At 35.8% G+C, this 23,729-nt stretch overlaps 1 protein-coding gene across 3 annotated transcripts in view; it reads right to left on the bottom strand.

The window, feature by feature from the left end:
* Window positions 1-23,729, bottom strand: part of sev (receptor protein-tyrosine kinase sevenless) — a 526,422-nt gene that overhangs the window by 429,488 nt on the left and 73,205 nt on the right. For all 3 annotated transcript variants that reach the window (XM_069833737.1, XM_069833739.1, XM_069833740.1), the window contains exon 2: window positions 185-244. In XM_069833737.1, the coding sequence (XP_069689838.1) occupies window positions 185-244 (60 nt within the window). The remainder of the gene's footprint in view (window positions 1-184; window positions 245-23,729) is intronic.

Below are 23,729 nucleotides of genomic sequence, written 5' to 3'. Positions count from 1 at the left end.
TAGTCTTACTGAATACCAACGATCTTGTGTGTGAAATCCAGCCAGAGACTATTACGACATCGATCATTAGTTTTGTTTTATTTCTTTTTAGCCGTTGTCAAAGCAAGAAATTCTCATTTCCTGAACCAACTTAATCTTACTTGGTTTCCAAGAACATTCAATATCGAGCGACCCGGTAACTTACCTGTTCAATCTTACACTCGTTCTCACAACCCACATCGAAGTTTCCTTCTTCTGTTTTGTTCTGAAAGAAACAAGAATGACTCTATTAGTATAAGAAGTCAAGCGAAGCTGCTTTTCTCGACGTCTTGCTGTAGGTCAAGTGGATTTAATAAATGCTTTATTAGATGCTGAAAATATACGTAAGATATTCAGATATTACACATCAATGAATCTAAAATTGAAAAAAATGAGATCCACAAGTAATGTTTACGTATGATGTAATTGTACATTAGCGAGGGAGATTGAAATGTTGAATTTCCTGGATGAAATAACAAGAACTGAATCATTCATATTTTCTTCGTTGTATACACAGTAATTCAAAAGTTAATACAAAAATTTTAAGGAGTGACAGGAGGGGGGCACAACGAATATTTCTTGCAGACAATATGAGGTCGGCATCACGTAGTTGTTGTGCCTGAAGAAGTATCTCTTAGTAGACTAGTGAGACAACACATGCGTTGGTTTCAACATCTTTGTCTCCCAGGACATTTCACGTTCATGAGTTCCTGGACAGCATTTATCCAGACATGTGGTTCGGCTGTTGTGGGTCTGTTGTTTGGCCATTAAGATCACCAGACCTCACCATCCTGAAATTTTTCTTGTAGGGTCGTCATCTGGGTCCATTAATGTGCGACAAGCCGTGAATGACGGGGAGAAAATAACTTAATTGAGAAACATAATTATGGTTGCAGATGAGACGATTCCTGCTACTCCTGGGATTTTTGCGAGTCTGGCATTGGTTGGCCGTTCTGAGTTTTTCTTTAAGGTTACTTCGAGCACCCACTGCAACTGCACACTATTTGCTGGGCAGTTGCGCTTCGTTTACAACAATAAAAAGTCAATGGTACCTACCTGAGTGAAACCTGTTTCCTGGCGAACACTCTGCAGGCTAATTACTGATTTGAATTTTCAGAATATGTTTAGAATTATAGTAGGATAGTCCACACCTGTGGAGTAACAGTTAGCGCGTCTGGCCGCGAAGCCAGGTGGGCCGGGTTCAATTCCCGGTCGGGACAAGTTACCTGGTTGAGGGGTTTTCCGGGATTTTCCCTCAACCCAATACGATCCAATGCTGCGTAACTATTGGTGTTAGACCCCGGACTCATTTCACCTGCATTATCACCTTCATCTCCTTCAGACGCTAAATAACCTAAGATGTTGATAAAGCGTCGTACAATAACGTACTAAAACAAAAAAAATATAGTAGGATAATTAATTTTCAGAAAATATAATATCTGTTAATTCCTGTGTATTTTCCTTTATGTTTAATTCAATTGCTTAGTTCTTTATTTCATATAGTTTCTTTCACGACATACTTGTCTATATGCTGCAAAATGATATTAATTTACCCAGTTATCTATGACAAATCGGTAAGTAAAGGTAAAAAAAAAAAAAAAAAAAAAATCAGTGAAGTAAAAAAATCTCTCGAAGAAGACAAATCTTTTCGCTATTGTACTTTTTACGCGTTTCGTAATAATTCATTTCCTTTATCATGTTGCGAATGATATTACTGTTTATGCAGGCATTTGTATTTTACATCCATTATTCTTACACATAGGCCCTATGCAGTAAATAGAACTTTGTTTCACTTGAAGGCATTTTTATATATAACTACTAACGAAGTCATTTTTTTAATAACGGTTAAGCGTCAAATATCATACATTTAAAAACCGTATGAAACTTAAAGTACACTCATACTCATAATTAATTTATGTTCGAGAGTTGTACTGAATTAACTTTACCTAGGTATAAAAGAAGTTGGATTTCTTAAATGCAGAAATTGAGTGGCAATCAATTCTTTTACACAAATTCTCACAATATGGGTGAAACAAAACATAACGTAGTAGTAAACAGTCGGAAAGCTTCGCTGTTGCAAACCTGATTCAGAGAGTTTGTATACACCTCTAGAAACAAGGTCCCGGCGTCAGAATGTATCCACGTACACAAGGGAAATGATGCAAGTTACCCCTTGTTATATAACGCAGAAGACGGTAATTTCTGAGCAGGATGTGTTCGTGTCTCCTGCCGACTTCCTGCCTACACCTCAACAGATGGTTGACGAGGATGAGCCCTGGAAATCAGAGTAGTGGTAGGCAAGCACAGGTATACTCTATTTTCGACGTGATTATTTCCGCTGACCTCAAAATTGTCCACGCCTTCTCATTCATAATGCCACTGCAGCGTAATAGTAATCCGCAGAAATAACGTCCAGCACACGAATAGTTAATTGTTTCTACGTTACGCTGTTTTCTTCAAGAAGTACCTGGAAATTGGAATGTTAAGGGGTTAGGTACAGCTTACAGCAATAAAATGTTTGGAAATATTCAACATGTTTTTCCTCCATTACTGTATCTTGCACAATAATGAAAATTAGTATGTGTAAAACACTGTCCTTCTGCTATATGAAAAAAATTATGATCAAAAAAAATATTTATATATATACATATATTTTTTTTTTCAAAATTCAAAATGGTGACAGTTTACTGTGCAGTGATGAAGCGTTTCCCTCATAACTCATAAATTTGTTAACTTTTTCATATTCTCTCCCTTTTATTTTATTGCTGAAACTCATGTTTACAATATCATGCTCTTCCAATTACATTCCTTAATAAGTAACACTTCTTTTATTTTGTATTAGAAGAAAATACTGATATTTGACCATTTTTAAATGATTTTATTTTTTATCAGACAGTCTATCAAAGGTAGAGAAGTGATTTTGCATCGTATTGTAAATATGGCATGCATAAATACATACAAAAAATTTCATCACAGAATGTTGGATAGTTTTTGAATTATGTGGAAAAAGCTTCATCACTGCACATTGAACTGACTTAAAGAAAAAGTATAAATAATGTTTTTTAAATCGTAAAAATATTTTTTCATATAACAGAAGGACAGTGTTTTATACATACTAATTTTCATTATTGTACAAGATACAGTAATGGAGGAAAAAAATGTTGACAATTTCCAAAATTTTATTGCTGTAAGCTGTTAGGTACCTAACCCCACACTCCACAACAATTGACTTTGAAATGAAGGATTGTGTCTGAGATGACGGGAACATCTAGAACAGTTTCTGCCTCACAAAAGTAGTGTCAACTTAATAATATGTTTATTAATTTTTTTTAAACAAACGACAACTAAAGTTGCCACTAAGCATTAATGGGTTAAGTTGTGGAACACATAAGTTACTTTTTAGAACTCATATAACGTCTTTCTTATCTGTATTCTTTAAAAACATGATGTTTATAAGATGTACAGCAGGTTATATAGAAAATGTGATTTCAAACAAAAAAATAATAATGCAAGAATTAAAGATACAGTCTGTAATAAAATAGGATCAACAAAGAGATAGAATGGAATGAATCACGTTAGCAAGATCAGAAAGAATTATAGAACGACTCCTGAAGTACTGAGTAAGAGCCAGAAGATCTATTGCATTGGTGTGCAGCCTATTTCCCTTTTGGCATTCCATCACTGCTCTATTAACTATCATCAACTGGTGCTATGCAGACCAACAGTAAACGTGTGCCACTTCTGCAAGGGAATGTTTGTATGTATGACGCCAGTCAAGTAGGTACTCGTCATTGTGAAATGAAGAAAATAAAATATCTTATAATGTAGCGGCGATTTTAAATAAAAAAGTTCACAGATGATTATACTTTTCAGACCTTCGATCAATGCGTATGAATCGAAGTATTTTGGAGAAACCTTTCCACAACTCACTCGCTTAAAATATGACAGAATTTATCGGCAGCGAAGTTTTATACTCCATTGTGTTTTAAGTGACATTTCTGACACGAAACGGTAACTTCTATATTAGACCTACATAACAGTAACAGAAAAAAATCAACGAGTTTGTGAAACGGAAATCACACTGACGTAATTCGATTTACTATAGGTTACAATTGATATCTTTGCTTCATATATGATAAACTGAATTATGTGTACGAGTTTATTCTTATATGCAAAGAAAGTCCGCATGCTACATAATTTACTTCGACGAGTTTATTATAATCCATGGGAAGGGTTTTTTGCAATACATTTTTAAAAATCTTCAGTAGTGCTTTGACATGGACTGGAAACAGATGCATGCACAATACATTCGTAACTATAAAAAGTTAATACAAGTCTGGCATTTCTCACATACAGATGGATAAATAACAATAAAAATATTTACGGGTTATTGCCATGTGCTTAAACAGTATACGAATTAGGCATAAATGTTAATTGTCTGTGACGACGGTGTCGTGTATAGTTCTTCGGGTAGCTCAGTCGGTAGAGCATTCATGCGCTAAGCGAAGGGTCCTGGGATCGATACCCGCCCCGGAACAATTTTTCCCTTGAAATTATTCAACCCTGCTTTACAGAGAGGTTCTACCTGAAAACCAGATTTGTATAATATTCGTTACTGTAGGTACGTTAAGAAAAAGCCACAATTTAAGTCACGCAGAATTTTGTGCACTCAAAGTTGGGTTTCTGGCGTCTGGTCAACCCATTTGAGTTGTGTGGATATAAAGGGAAGAATTGTGATAGTGTCGTGTATAGTTCCTGGGTTAGCTCAGTCGGTAGAGCATTCATGCGCTAAGCGAAGAGTCCCGGGATCGATACCCGGCCCCGGAACAATTTTTCCCTTGAAATTATGCAAGGCTGCTGTACAGGAAGCTTCTACCTGAAAGCCAGATTTGCAGTTTGTGGATTTTCTCCTAACATAGTCACGTCATCCGCATAAACAAGGAGCTGATGTAACCCGTTCAATTCCTAATTCCATTAGCCAAATTATTGTATTGACGTTACATGCAACTTAGCATGTAGGCTTTCACGGCCGCTGTCTAGTTGAAACGGAGCTTTCGGGCTAAGATGCCGTGGTCTACTGATGCAGATGTTCCCAGACATTTCGTCTACTACTGCGGCAGACATCTTCAGTGGTTAGGTATCCTAGGTCGAAGTCTCCTGCTAGGGGTATCTGTAGCAACCATAGGAATTTCTCTCAAAACATCTGTCACTTTTTAGAATTTCTTTTAAAATGAATCAAAAGTGCTTTATTTTTTTAGTAGGTTATTTTACGACGCTTTATCAACATCTAAGGTTATTTAGCGTCTGAATGAGATGAAGGTGATAATGCCGGTGAAATGAGTCCGAGGTCCAACACCTAAAGTTACCCAGCATTTGCTCGTATTGGGTTGAGGGAAAACCCCGGAAAAAACCTCAACCAGGTAACTTGTCCCGACCGGGAATCGAACCCGGGCCACCTGGTTTCGCGGTCAGACGCGCTGACCGTTACTCCACATATGTGGACCAAAAGTGCTTTACTAGGACTGATTGATTTCATAGAATCACACAACTTTATCTACTGGAACAATCGTTTTAATCGAATCACTTTTACAAATTTGCGGAAATAAGAAAAAATGCTATCATAGGGGAACGTGAGTCATGTATTTTAATCAGTCTTTCAAATGACTTTTGACATTTCGTCAGAGAGTGACACCATGTTAAGTCGAGAGGATAGACAGACTTATTACATCAATTCACAGTGCTGAGCAGAGCGACAAAGTATTTCAGTATATCTGCGCTGTGTCCTATCAAGGGGTGGAATTCACTGGGCTATAACGCCACCATTCGTTTTTCCCCCATTGTTCAGTATGAACTTCTGACTGCAATCGGCGAGGTTACAATGTGGCTGTGATTAAAGCAGTCAACTGTTACTCATTCATACATGATTTTGCGCTCAGTGAGACGTACTCAAAATCATAGGGGCATGATACGTCACTCAAATGTTTAAACACACCAACTGAGGTACATAAAAATATTTAGGCATATCTCCTATTGATTTGGCATTAATTTGTATAGAAGTATGTAAAACATTAAGTTATTTGTACAGGGAGATCCAATTAAAAGTGAAGTATTTGATAATAAATTGAATTAATCAACATTGAAGGATGCGAGATTAGTAAATAATAAATGAATTATGACATTAGGCCTACTTACCAAAATTAAATGCATTACTGAAAGTGTCTACCCTCTCCTTCCAAACATTTCTCCCACATTTCTATAAAGGACTGCACTCGAATAAACCTCTCGGTCCATAAGTTTTTTTGTTTTCAACATCCCTTCTGTATTACACACGGATTCCGCAGATCTCTACTTATGAAGAAGTTTATAAGCGTACGATTGTGAGAAACTCGTGTTTCCGGATACTCTTGTCTAAAACGACGCTTCAATTTTTTGTAACCTTTCTTTCTTACTAAATGTTTCACAATAAAAATTCTCTGTGCAACAGTGAAAGCCAAATTTATTTATTTATTTGCCAAATACTAATACTCACAAATAATGTCACAATGAACACAACACGCGACCAATACATTCCCCCTGCACCGAACTGGGCTGTTGACTGATGGCGGGAATCCCACAACATTCATAACTTTGTGTGCGTGGCTGAAAACTCCACCGCTCGTTGGATCTCACGGTAGACCAATTACTCGTATTTTAAATAGAATTTCCTAAAATCAAAACATTTTAATAACTTTTTACAAGAGCCTCAGCTCTTCATTCAGATGTTACTCTGGGTGAAGAGGTGTGGCATTGAGAAATATAATTCCAATTGTGTATTTCCGTCGCCCAACCCTGGTTAATCGAGGGCAATTCGTCAGTGTGTCAATGAAAATCAAATGATATTTCAGTCGCAAGAACCTTTTAATGGTTGTTGTTAAGTCAACTGTCCGAAGACATGTCTGAACCTCACAAGTGATACCAACAAGGCACAATTATGAGGCACTAGGCCAGGAGATAATTAGGTAGGGTAACCAGTTTCTTTTCCTCTCCATTGCATTCATAGCTGACTAGCTACATATTACACTAATCAGACTTCAGATGTGTAAAACAATAATTGTTCTTCGTCTGACACATATCGTCAAGTGAGATGTACTGCCTGATACCTAATAGATGTACAGTCTTAGAAAAACGTTTTGTCGCATAGATACTTTATAAGGGGTGGTCCTCCAGCTTGGGGGTTGGGCGAAGGGCTAACAACCCATCACCGTAAAAAACAGCTTGTTACGAATCCCTACAATAAAATCTTGCACAGGATAGGGACCGATGGCGGGCTTATGTGAGAGCGGCAATGAACCTTCGGGTTCCTTAAAAGCCATTTGTAAGTAAGTAAGTAAGATACTTTATAAGTCCTGGAAAGAAGGCAGTGCGCATAATCAGAGGATAAGCGACCTCGGTTCACAAGAGAACGACTAGTTGAGGCAATAAAATTAGTTTTGTTTCGTGATTTCTCCTCAACTGATGTCCTCGATAGTCCTGTGATTACTATGTTAGCAGTTTGATCCGAGATTCGCGGGCTAAAAACCTGAACGAAGACGATGGATTTGAGAAGGAGGTAAAATCCTTGACATGACATGTATTTCTCGCACACTTTAAATTTCGACGCTAAATAATCTACAGCTGAAGCGTCTTTAAACAATAAATGCCTCTACTACTACTGCTACTGCTACTACTCTCCTGCTATTACTACTGTTACTTCTGCTGCTACTACTACTGTTACTATTACTATTGCCACTGCTGCTACTACTACTGCTGCTAGAGCTGCTACTGCTACTGCTACTGCTGCTACTACTGCTGCTGCTATTGGTAATATTGCTACTACTGGCGGCCGGGTAGCTTAGTTGGTAGAGCAACTGGCTAGGAATTGGAAGGTTCTGGTTCAATCCGCGTAGTAGCGGAATTTTTCTCGTTGCCAAAACTTCCAGAACGCTCCCGGGGTTCACTCAGCCTCTTGTCAAATTGAGTAAAGGCGGTCGGAGAGTAATGCCAACCCCACCATCTGATTGCAGTGATGAGGTCATGAAAGTATGGAACTGTACCTTCGTCTCCCCATAGCCCAAGAGTCTTCATGTCGTACAAAGGATATTCCTTTTTGCTACTGCTACTACCACCACCACTACAACAACAACAACAACAACTACTACTACTACTACTACTACTACTACTACTACTACTACTACTACTACTACCATATCTCCTATTTGACGGATTTTGTCCATATTTATTTTCTATAAATCAGTTTACCTGGGAATGATGTTAATGAAGTGATACAACAATTTGAATAAAAACCTAGGTATAACTTATCTTCATTTTGAATCAAAGCATACAAAGGCGATTACATTTGTTTCTAATGAATTTTATTTATTTTAGTAGGTTATTTTACGGCGCTTTATCAACATCTTAGGTTATTTAGCATGTGAATGAGATGAAAATGATAATGCCGGTGAAATGAGTCCGGGGTCCAGCACCGAAAGTTACCCAGCATTTGCTCATATTGGGTTGAGGGAAAACTCCGGAAAAACCCTCAACCAGGTAACTTGTCCCGATCGGGAATTGAACCCGGGTCACATGGTTTCACGGCTAGACGCGCTAACCGATACTCCACAGGTGTGGACTACTTCTAATGAAATGAGGTACTTTTCTTTTTTATTTTTTCTATTGCATAAAATAAATTGCCAAAAATTGGCAGGGAATTTAAGGAAATCCCAATGATTTCGTGTAAGATCTATATACTTGAATTAAAATAATAAAATGGCGTATGTACTTTCTTAAACATTGTAGTGTATTTTGTTAGACTTCCACGTAGATACAAACCATTATTTCCATGACTACTGTGTGGAAAACTTCGAGGCTAAGTAGAGACAAATTTAAGTAGAGAATGAAGCTAGACGGATCGCGTGGAAAATCACATACACTTATGTTTACATGGTACCACGAGTGACGACAGAGCAAAATTTTTATGTAAAAATGTTACAATTTTCCTCTTTCGTACCTCGAACATACTGCAGACGTTGCATTTGAAAAATATTTTTCTAATCTACATGATGAGTCGTAAGTTACGAGGTAATTTCTATATGTCGCATTGATGAGATACTCATCAGAACATAATGCCACATTATTTGAGAGGGAACCTGCCTTGTCCTACATATCGTGTCACAACTTGGCCGTTATCTTGACGTCCGGCAAATTGGAATAAGGTTACATTTTTCAGATAGGAATGTAGTTAATTGACATTAGGAAGAATACAGAAATTCATTCTTGAAATCCATTTATTGGTCGATAAAGTGATAAAAAAAGTGAATTATTGCATAAAATGTTTAATAATGTTATGCCCCGCTAATTTAAGGGATAAATTACGGTGGTCAAACATAGCAACTGACATGCACTTCATAGTAAGTTTTACGAACGGTACCATGTATGCAAAAGTCCTTCACAAACTGTACACGTTGCATATACGACGCAAACATGTGGGCTCGCATTCTCGAGGAGAACGTGGAGTCAGCATTTCACACAGCTTTATCCTCCATGCGCTACGACGCGTGTGAGATTAGATTGTTCCATAGTCCTCTCTTGCTTTGGAACTCATATGTAAGACCGGCTGTTCGCAGAGAATCCCATGATTTTCTGTATGCTAAATTAACGCAAACCCAGCGTTTGCGTTGAGAGTAAGACTGGCGTATACGAAATACACTTCATTTCAGTAGTACTCATCCGTTTCTCACGCGGCCGGGATAGCGTCATGACGCTACCGACATAATAAAAATCACGGTCTCCGCCGTCGCGCATTCAGAGTCAATTCAGACGAGCCTAGCTGCTGTAGGAGCGGAGAGCGGTAGAAGCCGACAAAGAAGCTGAAGTCATGGCAACCACGGCTGCCCCCGTCATCACATTCGTTTTATGTAAGTCAAAATAATTCTATTATATACCAATTGCTACTAATGTCAGAGTAATATACCACATAGAATATAATAAGGAAATATCAGTGCTTGACATTCAGTGAATCGTGTTTATTTCAAAGTTATATTTTGATCACATTCATTTAAGACATAATGGATTATTCCGAGGTTTTTGAATGGTACTACCTCACGAGATATTTCGATGGACAATATTATTATCAATATTCGGGAATCAAAGCCGAATGGCACCTGAGTCAACAAACGCCTTTGTAGATGAAAACTTTAAATGATTCTGCAGTGTGTAACGAAGTTTGCTCGACTAATTGTACTTTACATAACCAATTTAACGCACTGAAGTTTCCATATTATTTCACTGTTTAATCAATTGCATTCAAATATAATCAATGATTTATTTTCCATTTTGTTTGCATTTAAACTCATCTAACTGAGTAGGTATACCAAGTAGGTATATCCTAGATTCTCTTTTATTGCTTAAGTAAAGTAAAGTGAAGTAAAGTGAAGTAAAGTAAAGTAAAGTAACAAGAAGCATACATAACTTACTAGACCTGTTAAACATTCTGCAACTTTTCATAATTTAGCTGAATAGCTAAATGTATAACTCATGTATATAAGAAAGTTTACAATATATTATAGTATAACCAGTGAAGTGACTTATTTGATTTGATTAAGTTGATATTCTTAGAGCCTGATCCAACCTGTGATCCTGTTCTTGAATACGCAGTACCTAATTAAGATAATAGCTCGACCATTACCATCCTGCAATATCCTGACGTAAACTAAAATAAACTGGTGTCAGAATTTAATCATAACCTAACTGTGACCGACAGCATCGGCCATAACAAAGTTGTGCCCAACAACAAAGAGGCACAACAACAATTTTGTGCCAGAAGTAGCACAGGCACAACAATAAGAATGTGTGTTTCGTAGTTGATTTTTATTTTTATGTTATTTAAATATTTATTGGAATTTTTAATTATTGATTATTTACTTCGAATTATTATAGAATTGATGTTGACACTTTCTTAATTTAAATTAATACTCAGTATGTTAATAGTTCTCCTATAGACTGTAGTTACAATGAAGCCTATAAAAATCAAGATTGAAACCCTACATGAACAAAATTTATTCACACTGCATAGTTTGGAAATACTGTATATGCCATGGATTAAAAAAAAACTGTAATAATTTTATAGTTTTTGTCACGGTGATTTACTTGTGTGTTGTGACAAGCAGGAACAACGCATGCCTTTTTACACTTGGGGACCAGGCACGGAATATTCATAAAGAAATCAGAACGCCGATTGTTGTTCCCACGGGTGGGGTTGTGGGGAGCTCAGTCAGGTGTAATGGAATGACAGCAGGTGAACCAGCGGACATCCGGTCGATTCTGGCAGGCTATCATGGTGGAGCAATAGCAACTGCGTCCTGGGTCACGTAATTTCACTACCTGACTTACTTTATCAGATTCTATCTCCAGCGCTTCGCGTATTTCAATACCGAGACGGTGGGATATTTGTACATCACAGAGAAGCTGTCGCTATTAGGAATTAGAAAAGGCGAATGCTGCAAATGGAAAAGAAGACTGAATAAAAATTTAATTTTTGTTTTGTTACCGATAAGCTGCTATAATTTAATGTGTAACACTTTTATTAAGCAGCCAATGCTTATCTGCTAAAATAGTCATTTACATGAGTAAGATTTTTACATGAACGTTTTCGATACTATTTTTTGTATCATCTTCAGATGCATTATAATTATGAATTAGCTAATTAAGTTTGTAAATGATTGAAAACCTAGCCATTGGTGTGTGTGTTCTGTGAACTTCATTTTCGTGAATGAGTGTGTGAAACATTTATGGATGTCGCTTGTATTTGTGTGTTTACTAGTAATTAGTGCGAATAGTAATACTAAGCTTACTTAATATCAATCAATTTCTAAAATGCAATATGAAACTTATAATATAACAACAATATAAAATATAAAAAACTTTTATAAAAGAACACTTGTTTGGTGGTTTTTGTAGTTCTGTCATTTGAGTTCTATAGTGTCTTGCCGTTGAATAGGGCGATTATAACTGTTCTATCTTTGTTTATATATAAAACTTGAATGATGACGTTAAGAACTTCATAATACTAGAAACGCTGAATCGTTGTGTAAGAAGCAATTTGTAAAGCACGTGTTTAAATCACTTAGTTTGTTACGAAGTAGATTGGGGTAACTACTAATTATTAGTTTCACTTTTGCACTGTGTGTTGTTGTTGTTGTTGTTGTATAAAAACTTTATCTGCTTTTCACTTGTCAAGTAATCACATGTTGACATTACCATTTTGAAGTTCACTGTTGTCCACTATTTCCTATGCAAATTCGATCGTCTAACAGGCTGAGTTACATCAAACCAAATTGTAACTCAACCTGTTAGACGAACGAATTTGCATAGGGAATAGTGGACAACAGTGAACTTCAAAATGGTAATGTCAACATGTGGTTACTTGACAAGTGAAAAGCAGATGAAGTTTTTATACAACAACAACACACAGTGCAAAATTGAAACTAATAATTAGTAGTTACCCCAGTCTACTTCGTAACAAACTAAGTGATTTAAACAAGTGCTTTACAAATTGCTTCTTACACAACGATTCAGCGTTTCTAGTATTATGAAGTTCTTAACGTCATCATTCAAGTTTTATATATAAACAAAGATAGAACAGTTATAATCGCCCTATTCAACGGCAAGACACTATAGAACTCAAATGACAGAACAACAAAAGCGACCAAACAAGTGTTCTTTTATAAAAGTTTTTATATTTTTATATTGTTGTTATATTATAAGTTGTATATTGCATTTTAGAAATTGATTGATATTAAGTAAGCTTAGTATTACTATTAGCACTAATTACTAGTAAACACACAAGTACAAGCGACATTCATAAATGTTTCATACACTCAGTCACGAAAAGGAAGTTCACAGAACACACACACCAATGGCTAGGTTTTCAATCATTTACAAACTTAATTAGCTAATTCGTAATTATAATGCATCTGAAGATGATACAAAAATAGTATCGAAAACGTTCATGTAAAAATCTTACTCATGTAAATGACTATTTTAGCAGATACGCATTGGCGGCTTAATAAAATTGAATAAAAATACTCTAGTAATTTATTTTTCGTATGCACGTCATTGATGACGTGCATACTACTACTACTACTACTACTACTACTCAGGGGCAGCGCTGTCTAAAGGACACACGGGCAACAAACAGTTTTCTTTTTTTCAAATATATGCGCCGATTTTGTTTGAGTTGTATTTTGTGCGCTTCCGCAAACTTAGCAACCTCACAATAGTCACACTAGTAATACTACTAGACTACAGCAGACATTTCCTTTTTTATCTAATTATTTATGTTATTATTTTGCTCCTGTTTTTAGATTATTTTTGTCTTTATTGATATGATTTATAATTCCATACTTTACTGGTTTTATTTCTTTTGAATACTACTACTATTTTTTCTCATTAGGGCAAGTTTTGTGATGCTACAAGAAAAAGTAGAATTGTTTGCAGAATAAGACTTTCGCAGCATCCTTGGAATGGAAAATATAATACATATCTTCAGTCTGTCTCTAAACAATTAGACAGATGTGTTGATATTTACTGGCTGCCTACTAATCATTTTCCTGCAGTGATACACAAGAAATATAACAAATAAAAACACTAAATAAAATAGAATGGTGATGAAGCTATTTCAGATGTTCAATGGATCTTTTAGAGTCGCAATGATTATTTTTTTTTGTACTTCACGATGCTTTTTAACAAACTTACACACTTTATACCATAGGACGGCCGTGGCGAGAACGTGACTCGCGAGACATTGTGGCTCGCAGTGATAGCTGTGCTTGCTTCTAACCTCCGCCAACCCCCACCCTCTCACTCACTTTAGTCAAACTCCGTTCCATTTGTATTTGTCTCTGACTTGCGTATACTTATGAATACTTAACCTATTCAGGCATTGTGAAGTCGAAATAGATAATAACGTTTACTGCAATAAAGAAATTGAATGCTATTCAGTAATGCCAATTGAGAAAAGCGAAATACAGGTTTAAAAATGTTAATTAAATGTACTGCGCTTTTCTCTTGTTATTATAACAAAAATACGTTTTCATTATCTGCTGAAATCATAATTTAATTTAAACATTTTATAGTATAATTACAAATAACCTGATTACTACATTAATTAAATGAACAATTGTTATGAATGAGTGTCATTTTCTTTAGATACAATAGGCATGGAATTAAAAGTTGAAGATGTAGATGTGGAAGTAGGGTTTCGCATTTTATTTAGTGCAATGGATTCATGCTCATCGATTTACGTAGAAACAGTTGGCGACACTGACTAAACAAAAGAACGACCATGCGATAAATTGATAGTGACAAATCGAGCTGCAGAAATTATCATGATGTATGACTGTGATTGGTTGGAATTCAGAATTTCATTACAATTCATTGGTCGAAAATTGAATGACGTCATATAAACGAAATTGTCATATGTAATACAACGAGTGATATTGAACTTATCGGAACGGATTTACCTAGAGAATTTAAAAATTACGAGTCGCAGGCCAATTGACTAGGACTTTTACGAATAAAATGAATTATCAGAAATAATAAACATCATAAAATATAATATTTCTAATAAAATAAATGACATTTTAACCTCTCGACATTGATCACTAAAGCTATGATCTTACGGCTGTCAACATACCGAATATAAATTGAAATTGGCGCTGAAGATTTTAAAAAATATTCCAATACAATATATAATACATAGTGGTTACAAATTATTGGACGATTTCAGAAGGCTATATTTTCACCAATATTGAATATAAATACATGATCTTACCGTCATTTGAAAAAAAGGAAGTTTGAAGTTTTGTACTGAGCTTAGGTGCACTCAATGTGAGCCCCACGTGTAATACGGCAGACGTCCAGGCGGTGATCCCATTCTTGCCAAACCCTCTCATGTATGTCCTGTGTGACGTTTCTGATTGCTGTGTTAATTCGCGTTCTCAATTCGGCCAACGTCGCTAGAAGTAGAGACATTTAAACATTGTCCATGACGAAATTCCACAGGAAGAAATCACACACTGTGAAATCCGGTGTGCAGAAGGTGCTGTCTGCGTCCGTTGCACTACAATCCATCGACTCCGTAGGTGCTGAGCTAGGTACCTCCGGACCTCCGTATGCCAATGTGGAGAGGCTCCGTCTTGTTGGAAAATGAACCCCTGTTCCACCTTGTTCGTGAATTATGGTATTAGCCACTTTTCCTAAATGAACATCTACCAGGTCGATGGATTAGTCGTGCAACGGACGCAGACAGCACCTTCTGCACATGGCCATCCCGTTCACCGAATTCCACAATGTGTGATTTCTTTTTTTGGGGTTTCGTCAAGGACAACTTTTAAATGTCTCCACTTCTAGCGACGTTGGCCGAATTGAGAAGGAGTGTTAACACAGCAATCAGGAATGTCACACAAGACGTGCATGAAAGGGTTTGGCAAGAATGGGATCACCGCCTGGAGTCTGTCGTATTACATGTGGGGCTCACATCGAGTGCATCTAAGCTCAGTATAAAACTTCAAACTTGCCTCGTTCAAATGGTAATAAGAACATGTATTTAGTTCAATATTGGTGAAAATATAGCATTTTGAAATCGTCTACACCATCAATATCAATATCAACATCAATTAAAAACGTTTTAACATAAAAAAAAATATTGTACACCGTCTTTCATAAGTGCGTGAAACATTTTAGAAATTCACCACAAATAAACTAAGCAACGGATACTGCATTTTATTACATAGAGATGTAGGTAAACTCTCCTTTTTTTTTTTTGTTACATATCGCACAATACTCAATGTGTCCATCCTTGCTGATACGGTATACAGCTAGTCGATAATCCATTTCATCTCAAACGCGTGTCAGCGTATCAAGATCGATCAGTGCCACAGCCGTGATGATACGATCGCGAAGTTCGTGAACGTTAGCGCGGAGTGGGGGTACAAAAACAATGTTCTTCACAAATCCCCATAAGAAAAAATCGCAAGGTGCTAAATCCGTTTACCTGCGTGACCACCGTATTAAGACGTCATCTTCTTGTCCACAGCATCCTATCCAACGTTGTGATCAATTTGTGTTGAGATAACCTCGTATGTCATTATGGAAATGAGCCGAACAGCCACCTTGTTGGAAAATGTAACTATGCGATACAGGCTTTTTCCTAACCAAACTTGGAAAGTTTCTCGTTCTATCGGTATAAGAATTACAATTATCCATTGCTTAGTTTATTTGTGTTGAATTTCTAAAATCTTTCACGGAATTATGGAAGATGGTGTGTATATATACTTTCTATTCATTTCGGTGTTATAAGACTTAGTCCATGCATAAATTTGTTTATTTAGCTACTCGTTTGTTTCTTGACTAAATCTTTAAGGGCCGTATTCATAGACATTCTTAGCGCGGGCTTTCGGTGGATGATCAGCGAACTAACGGTTTTCGTATTCATAAACCAGTGTCAGCGATATGATATGAATCCTGTTTAGCACGCTCGTAGCCCGGGCTAGCGAAATGTCTATGAATAGCACCCTAAGACACCAGAGTGTTGTTTGCATCTAGAGCTTGTTTTCACTGCACACATGTTTGTTATACCTGTTCGACAGGGAACACGAAATAACCGCTGGACGATAATGTAGTTTGATCATCAATTATGGATGTAGAAGGTCATGATTGGTTGCTACCTACATTTTGTTACATATGATTTGTCAGATCAAATGACTAACGTATTAGTGAAAGTCACTTAAATAATTACAAGTTCAATCTAACAATTCGTCGGTTAAAAATTTTGGGCTTAAAATTATTCCTTCAAATTCCTTGTAAAATTAACGTAACTCTATCCAATACAAACATTAACGAATATCATCGTTCAATTAAGATATATGGATTATATGCGGAGACTAAGAGGAAGACGGAAAATAGGAAATATTGGAGAATGCTGGGTTTGCAGTGCCCTTGGGCAGAGCACTATGAATGCATGAATCGTCCAATTATAAACTTATTCATATAACAATATTCAGGGCTTTACGATATTTATATGAATTCATTTGCAAAAGTAGCACAATCTAGTCGGAACGAAAATAGAATAACGAAAAAGGGATTAAAAGAGAAGAACGAATTTGGGTTTTAAGAGATTGCAGAGACAAATTTAAATGTCAAAATATACAATCAGAATTCGTTTCTCGCTACAAGAGTTAGGCATTAGGCAAACGGAATTTGGGTTGCCATTTGTATTGAAAGGATATCTTACCTGTTGTCCTTCAATGTCAGTTATAAGAATTTGTTGTATTCAGCAGAGGGTTTTCATAAATTAATTTGAAAATAAATTATTTTTTTACAAGTAACACAGTCAAAGCTCGATTAAAAGGGAGGGGAAGTAATATATTCCATATTGATATCAATTTTCGTGAATGCAAACTGATGCTAGAAGAGAATGCAGGCTCGTAGCCAGAGGGGGCAGGAATGGTCACTGCCCGACCTAGGACTTTTTCGCCTGACTTAGCATCGAGATTAGAATTATATAAGCTAAAACATTTAGTCTGTCTTATAAAATTGTAAACCTTATTTTTGTTCTAAATACATCGAATATTCAATCTCAAATACTCTCACAACACAATGGAATAGGGATCAATAACTGTTAAAAGTACAAAAGCAAGATCGCCATATGTGTAATCGCACTGCAGACTTTCAAGCACTCTACGGTGCATTCAAAACTTTCTGTGTAATTTCAATGGTTACAGGTAGGCCTACTCTAGTTCAAAAGACGCCGCATTCTGTCATGCATGTACTCAGTTTAATCCAAATGAGACACAGAATCTGGATTTAGGAATTAGAAGAATGCATTGGCTACTGAAAGGAGATCTCCAAAGTACAAAAAATCTGAAACTCATATGCAGACAATGATGATTTAAGAAGAAAGAACATTACGTGTTTCTGTATGCATGTATATTTAAAGTACCTACAGTACCCGTACATGAAATTTCTCGAAAAACATAGCTACTTATATTAAACCAATAATTGAAGTTATTCAGTTTTTGGTAGTTAATGAACTTGTTCTACGAGGCAACTGAGTAAGGTTTTTTTCTTGAAACATTCTGAATGTACAATGAAAAAATATAAAACTCTTGCTGAATGTGCTGTTTTTAATCCAAAAAATACTACATACACGTCTCCTGAAATTCAAAATCAGATCATACAAGTAACAGCAACAAATTATTTGTGTGTAGAGAGTGCTTTGGGAAATGTTGGTGTTCTGTGGTTTATGCTCATGGAAGTTGAAACGAGAAATAAAAATAATAGAGAGCACATTGAACTTGCTTTACGTTATTAAAAATAATAGAGACCACGTTGGATTTGCTTTCGGATATGTGACAACAACAAAGAAACTAGATACCAAGGTTTTCACGGAAGCATATTAAAATCTCTGGAAGAGAATGGACTAGATATATCTCATCTCAGTCTGTCAATGTTATGAGGCGTCAGTGTCATGAGCGGTAACACAGAAGGTATCTACTCTCATACAGAAAACACTAAATAGAAAAATATACCGTATGTACAGTTTCCCTAGAAAAGGATGAGACTATTGAATATTCCTAAGTCTCAGATGTAAGACACTGCGCATGATCGGAGACCAGAGCACTGATACACAAGATAACGAATATTGAGTTACTTAAATTCAGGCTATTTGGTTTGTTACTAGCATCGTTCCGAAATTCACTTCAAAAACTGCAAAAAATATGATATTACGTAAATAAAAGATAAATATATACATAAATCATGTAGTTAAATCGACAATGGACCATCATGACTAGATCGACACTCCGCACAGAAAGGAAAGCTTTCGTGTAGTTTCAATAGCTCAGGCGCTAAGACTTCTGCGTCTCATGTAGAAGAGTGCGAGTTCGATTCCTAGTCTACACAACGATTTTTTTTTTTTGTTTAAATAACTTTGAAATAGCTAAATAACGTTGAAATAGAGTTTTACAAAGTCCTCAGATTAAGTGTTAATGATCACAGACAATACAAAATTACAAGTTATAATATTGTAAACGTTAATCTAATGAATGCATTTATACATACACACACATACAATGTAAATGCATATATATTAAAAACTAACAATTAAAATGAAATTTAAAAATATTCCTAAGCCACAGAGACAAACTTTTACAAAGGTTTAGAGTCCTTAGGCTATGTCATTTGTTGAGTAGTTATTACAATATTTTATTAGTAGCTTTCCCATATGTGTAAGAATTGCACTCGCACAAAACAATTTTTGTTAAAAGTGTGGCTTTGGATTATTTCATTCTCACCCCTTCAGTTGATTTTAACTATTTTATCTACGTGTTTGCAATAGTGTTTAATTTAATGTTCATTCAATTTTATTCATGTTATGATTGAATGAAAAAACGCTGTTGCAGTTATTGACTAATTACATATATTAATACTAATTATTAAATGCTTCTCTTAAATAACCAATTGCAGTATCTTTTGCAAAATCTTGAATGTTTAAGTTGTCAATAATATTTCTGTACTATATACTATAAGACATTAAAAGAATTCGCAATAGATTTGGGATCCTCTAGTTTATAATCACTGGTTTTAATGAAAAAATATTTTCTTTCTTAGAATATCTACAAGTTTAACTTCAATAATATTCCGAGTAGCTTTAATTGCATTATCTGAATGTTGTACTTTTCTATTCGAATGTATTCTATTTCCCTCTTTCATAATGTTTGATAAATTACACCGTACTTCTTGTAGTATTTAAGAACATGAGGATCATTACATTGCAACTCATTACATATAGATTCTTCTTTTTAAAACATGAGAGTTTTAAGTCCCTGCGTTATCTACATGTTTTTACTTTTGAATTTTTTCACAACATTGAGTGGAGAACATCCACTAAATTGATTCTGAAATTAAAGTGAAAAATACAATACATTTACTCTTAATATCAGTAGTACCAGTATCATATACGTTTTTCCAAGAGTCATTTTGTAGACATAAATGTAAATAGTCACTAGATACAGCATTTACGACTCTTTTTTAGTTTTTAAATTAATATTTTGAAATTGTTCAGTGACATTGGAAACACTTAGGATTTGTTTATCATGTTCAGACAAGCCATTGATTATAGGTTCTGTCGAATAGGAATTCAGTCTAATTCTCTGTACAAAACTTTTATCAATGGCTGTGCTACTTCAGCTTGTATGCTGGTGGGAAAATGGCTCTACGACTAAGGTTTCCAGTTTCAAGGAGTGAATTTAATTTATTTTTACGGAAAAGTTCCGAGAGTTAATCTATGTTTATGTCTCTACAGATCACAAATTCCATATGAGATTTATAAAGTCTTTTCTTTACAAATTCAATGTTGGCTATAAATATTAATAATGTAAGAAATATGAATGATTGTAGTTAGAAGTCTGATTTACATTATAAAAAGCAAGAAGTTACATTCCGCGGCAACATTCGCACTTTCGATGTTTGCTTTTGTCGTCCAACGCATAAGCACGGACCTATTCAATGCTTATGTTAATAACATAGAATTTAGCTGTAGCAATGTGGTGTCATAACTTGGGATTTGTTTACTTAACGTAATTAGATTTGATTTGATTAGTTTCGCAACAATAATTGGACTTCCTGTTATATCCTGTTATTGAAATATTTAATTCAGGGTTGATTTATTAACTTTTACTATGCAAGATGCCTGTTATTTCAATAATTCTATATCACGTTAAATAGTCATTGTCTACACTAAAGTATTATCGTCATCCCTCATTTCTCATCGTAATGGCGTACCGACGTGACATGAGACAGCGAGTTATAGCTCTAGTTGAGGCTGGATATGGGGCTAGATCTGCTGGCCGTTTGGTCGGTGTTCCTGGAAGTACAGCCGCGAGGGGGTTCATTGTTACAAAATTCAGGGGAGGTCAAAAATCGCCCTATTCCTGGGCGTCCGCGGATTTCTTCATTGGAAGAGGATGCTCTCTTATTCGAGACAGTTCGACTGGACCCCTTTCGGACTGCTAACGAAATAAGAGCAGCATCTAACTTTCCTGGTTCTTCACAGACTGTGATCAGCAGGTTGAGGAACCGCGGTATTAGGAGCCGGAGGGCTGCGCAAATGGAAATATTGGGGGAAACACAAGCTGTCAACCATCTTGCCTTCGCTACCAATAGAGTGGATTTCGATTGGTGAAATGTATGATGGTATGTGTACAAGATTTTAAGTTAACGGGTCCCTTTTTGTTTTTTATGATTTTTGTTTCAGGAAGAATACTTTTAACTTCCAAGTAAGATTTATTTACTTTTTGACGAGATTCAGCCCACTTGTAGATAAAAAAATTGGGCATAAATTATTCCATATTTTTCGACAAATTATACAGTCGAGGAACTCTGAACAAATTAATTACACCTCAATAAAAAAAAAGAGTTTCACCTGGGATCGAAAACGAAACATTTCGGTTATACGGTGGAACCGACACGCTGCTATATGAGCTACCGAGACAAGACAGTGACAGCAGCAGTCCAGAATGTAGATCCGATAGTAGGCATTTGCCATTCGGTACAGAGAAGCAATGATATTTTGTTACCCGAGCTATGTTGTGAAATCGTGGCCTTAAATGACTGTCTTCTTCGTGACCCTTATTCTGATCCTTGTCCTTGTTGTGGTCCTTGTAACAATTCTTGTTCTATTTGTCATGGTACTTATCGTTATACGTCGATATCGAGTGAACCGCGCTGTAAAACTTTAACTTCCGACAACCAAGAATCGTCTCATTCTTTTTAAGGGTAACTGTACAATGCCACAAGCATCACCTCCATTTGGTTGTTGTGAGTACTGCATCAGAAATAACACTGTTATTCGACACCTTTCTTATAATTAAATTTATTAAGCTGTATGAGTTTTTCCTAATGGAAAAGTAGCTGCTTCTCGTATACTTGAAGGGACTACGATAGTCCGTTTTTTGGGGGGGGGGGAGGAACAGCGATGGTCTAGTCATCTAGATATAGGTAAATAAATTATGCCGATATATATAAATTTGCAGGATGCGTAAAAAGGGTAACCTCAACGGAGAAGACATTGCCAACAGCAAAGGAATGAGAACTCTAATAGTGACACCTGAATTTAATTTCTGTCTTCTTTTGTGCAAAAGAATCTTGGGACACCTGATGCTGTTTTGCAGAAACGAAAACTGGTTTATACGATGCTGTACAAATTGTACAGTCTGTTAAGTCGTCATTGTATTCTGTGAGGAAAGATTCAGAATTTGAATCATAAAGAACTTCTGGTTCTTCCAAAAGTATCTGAATGTGGTGGGTCAAGGAGAATGCAAATAAAAAATGTAATAAAGATTGACTTTCTTATACCAGAGCGATTACCATCTCACAATGAAATGCGCAGCTTCTAAAGGATCTGCTTTATGACATTTTAGATGTCGCCATATTTCAGGTGATAGATCTTCTTATACCAGAGCGATTGCCAACTCACAGTGAAATGCGCAGCTTCTGAAGGATCTGTTTTATGACATTTTAGATGTCGCTATATTTCAAGTGCTAGATCTTTTTACACCAGAGCGATTGCCAACTCACAGAGAAATGCGCAGCTTCTAAAGAATGTTTTATGAATTTTAGATGTCGCCATATTCTCAGGTGATAGATCTTTTTATACCAGAGCGATTGCCAGCTCACAATGAAATGCGCAGCTTCTAAAGGATTTGTTTTATGACATATTAGATGTCGCCATATTTCAGGTGATAGATCTTCTTATACCAGAGCGATTGCCAACTCACAGTGAAATGCGCAGCTTCTAAAGAATCTGTTTTATGACATTTTAGATGTCGCCATATCTCAGGTGATACATCTTCTTATACTAGAGCGATTTTCAACTCACAGTGAAATGAACAGCAGGGTTTGTTTTATGACATTTTAGATTAGGTGAACGAAAGATTTGTTTGATAGCGAAGAACTGCTGGAAACAATATCGAGTGTGGATGAATTATACATAAATACTTTGCACATTCTAGAAAAACTGAATAAGTGATTTTCAGTTTTGTTTTGAAGTATCAGCGATATTTAAGATTTTCATAAATATTTTGAAAATTCTATGTGATGTCATATAAACTATTAACTTCGATAAATCCTGTTACAAAATTACATCAGCATGTAAAAGTCACTTTTCCCTGGCCAAGAAATTTGGGTCTCTTCGCATATCGTGATACTTTTAAGGAAACACACGAACTGTTTGCATCAGTGGAAACATTTGGATGCAATACTGCAACATGTGAATTAATATTTTCGACCACCACTTCAATTAATAGTCCGCAGAAACATTCCAAGTTGTACTAACGGATGGCATACCTACATTCTAGAATTTGAAAGACAAAAGACACAATCTTCCAACGTGAACAAAGTTTTAAAGGCATTTAGCGAAGAAAAGATAGGAAAATAAGTTATAGTGAAGTGTGCAGATTGTGTTAAAACTTTTTCTTTTTAGGTATTTTGTAAGTAATTTTGCACAGTAAATAAAATACGTAAAGCATACGAGTAAAATAAGAATACAGATCAATAATAATAATAATAATAATAATAATAATAATAATAATAATAATAATAATAATAATATTCTTGTTTTATGGTATAGATAATAG

This window comes from Periplaneta americana, chromosome 8 (genome assembly GCF_040183065.1).
Source record: "Periplaneta americana isolate PAMFEO1 chromosome 8, P.americana_PAMFEO1_priV1, whole genome shotgun sequence".
Lineage (NCBI taxonomy): Eukaryota > Metazoa > Arthropoda > Insecta > Blattodea > Blattidae > Periplaneta > Periplaneta americana.
Note: the sequence above shows the minus strand (reverse complement) of the source record. Positions and strands in the feature narration are given on the sequence as shown.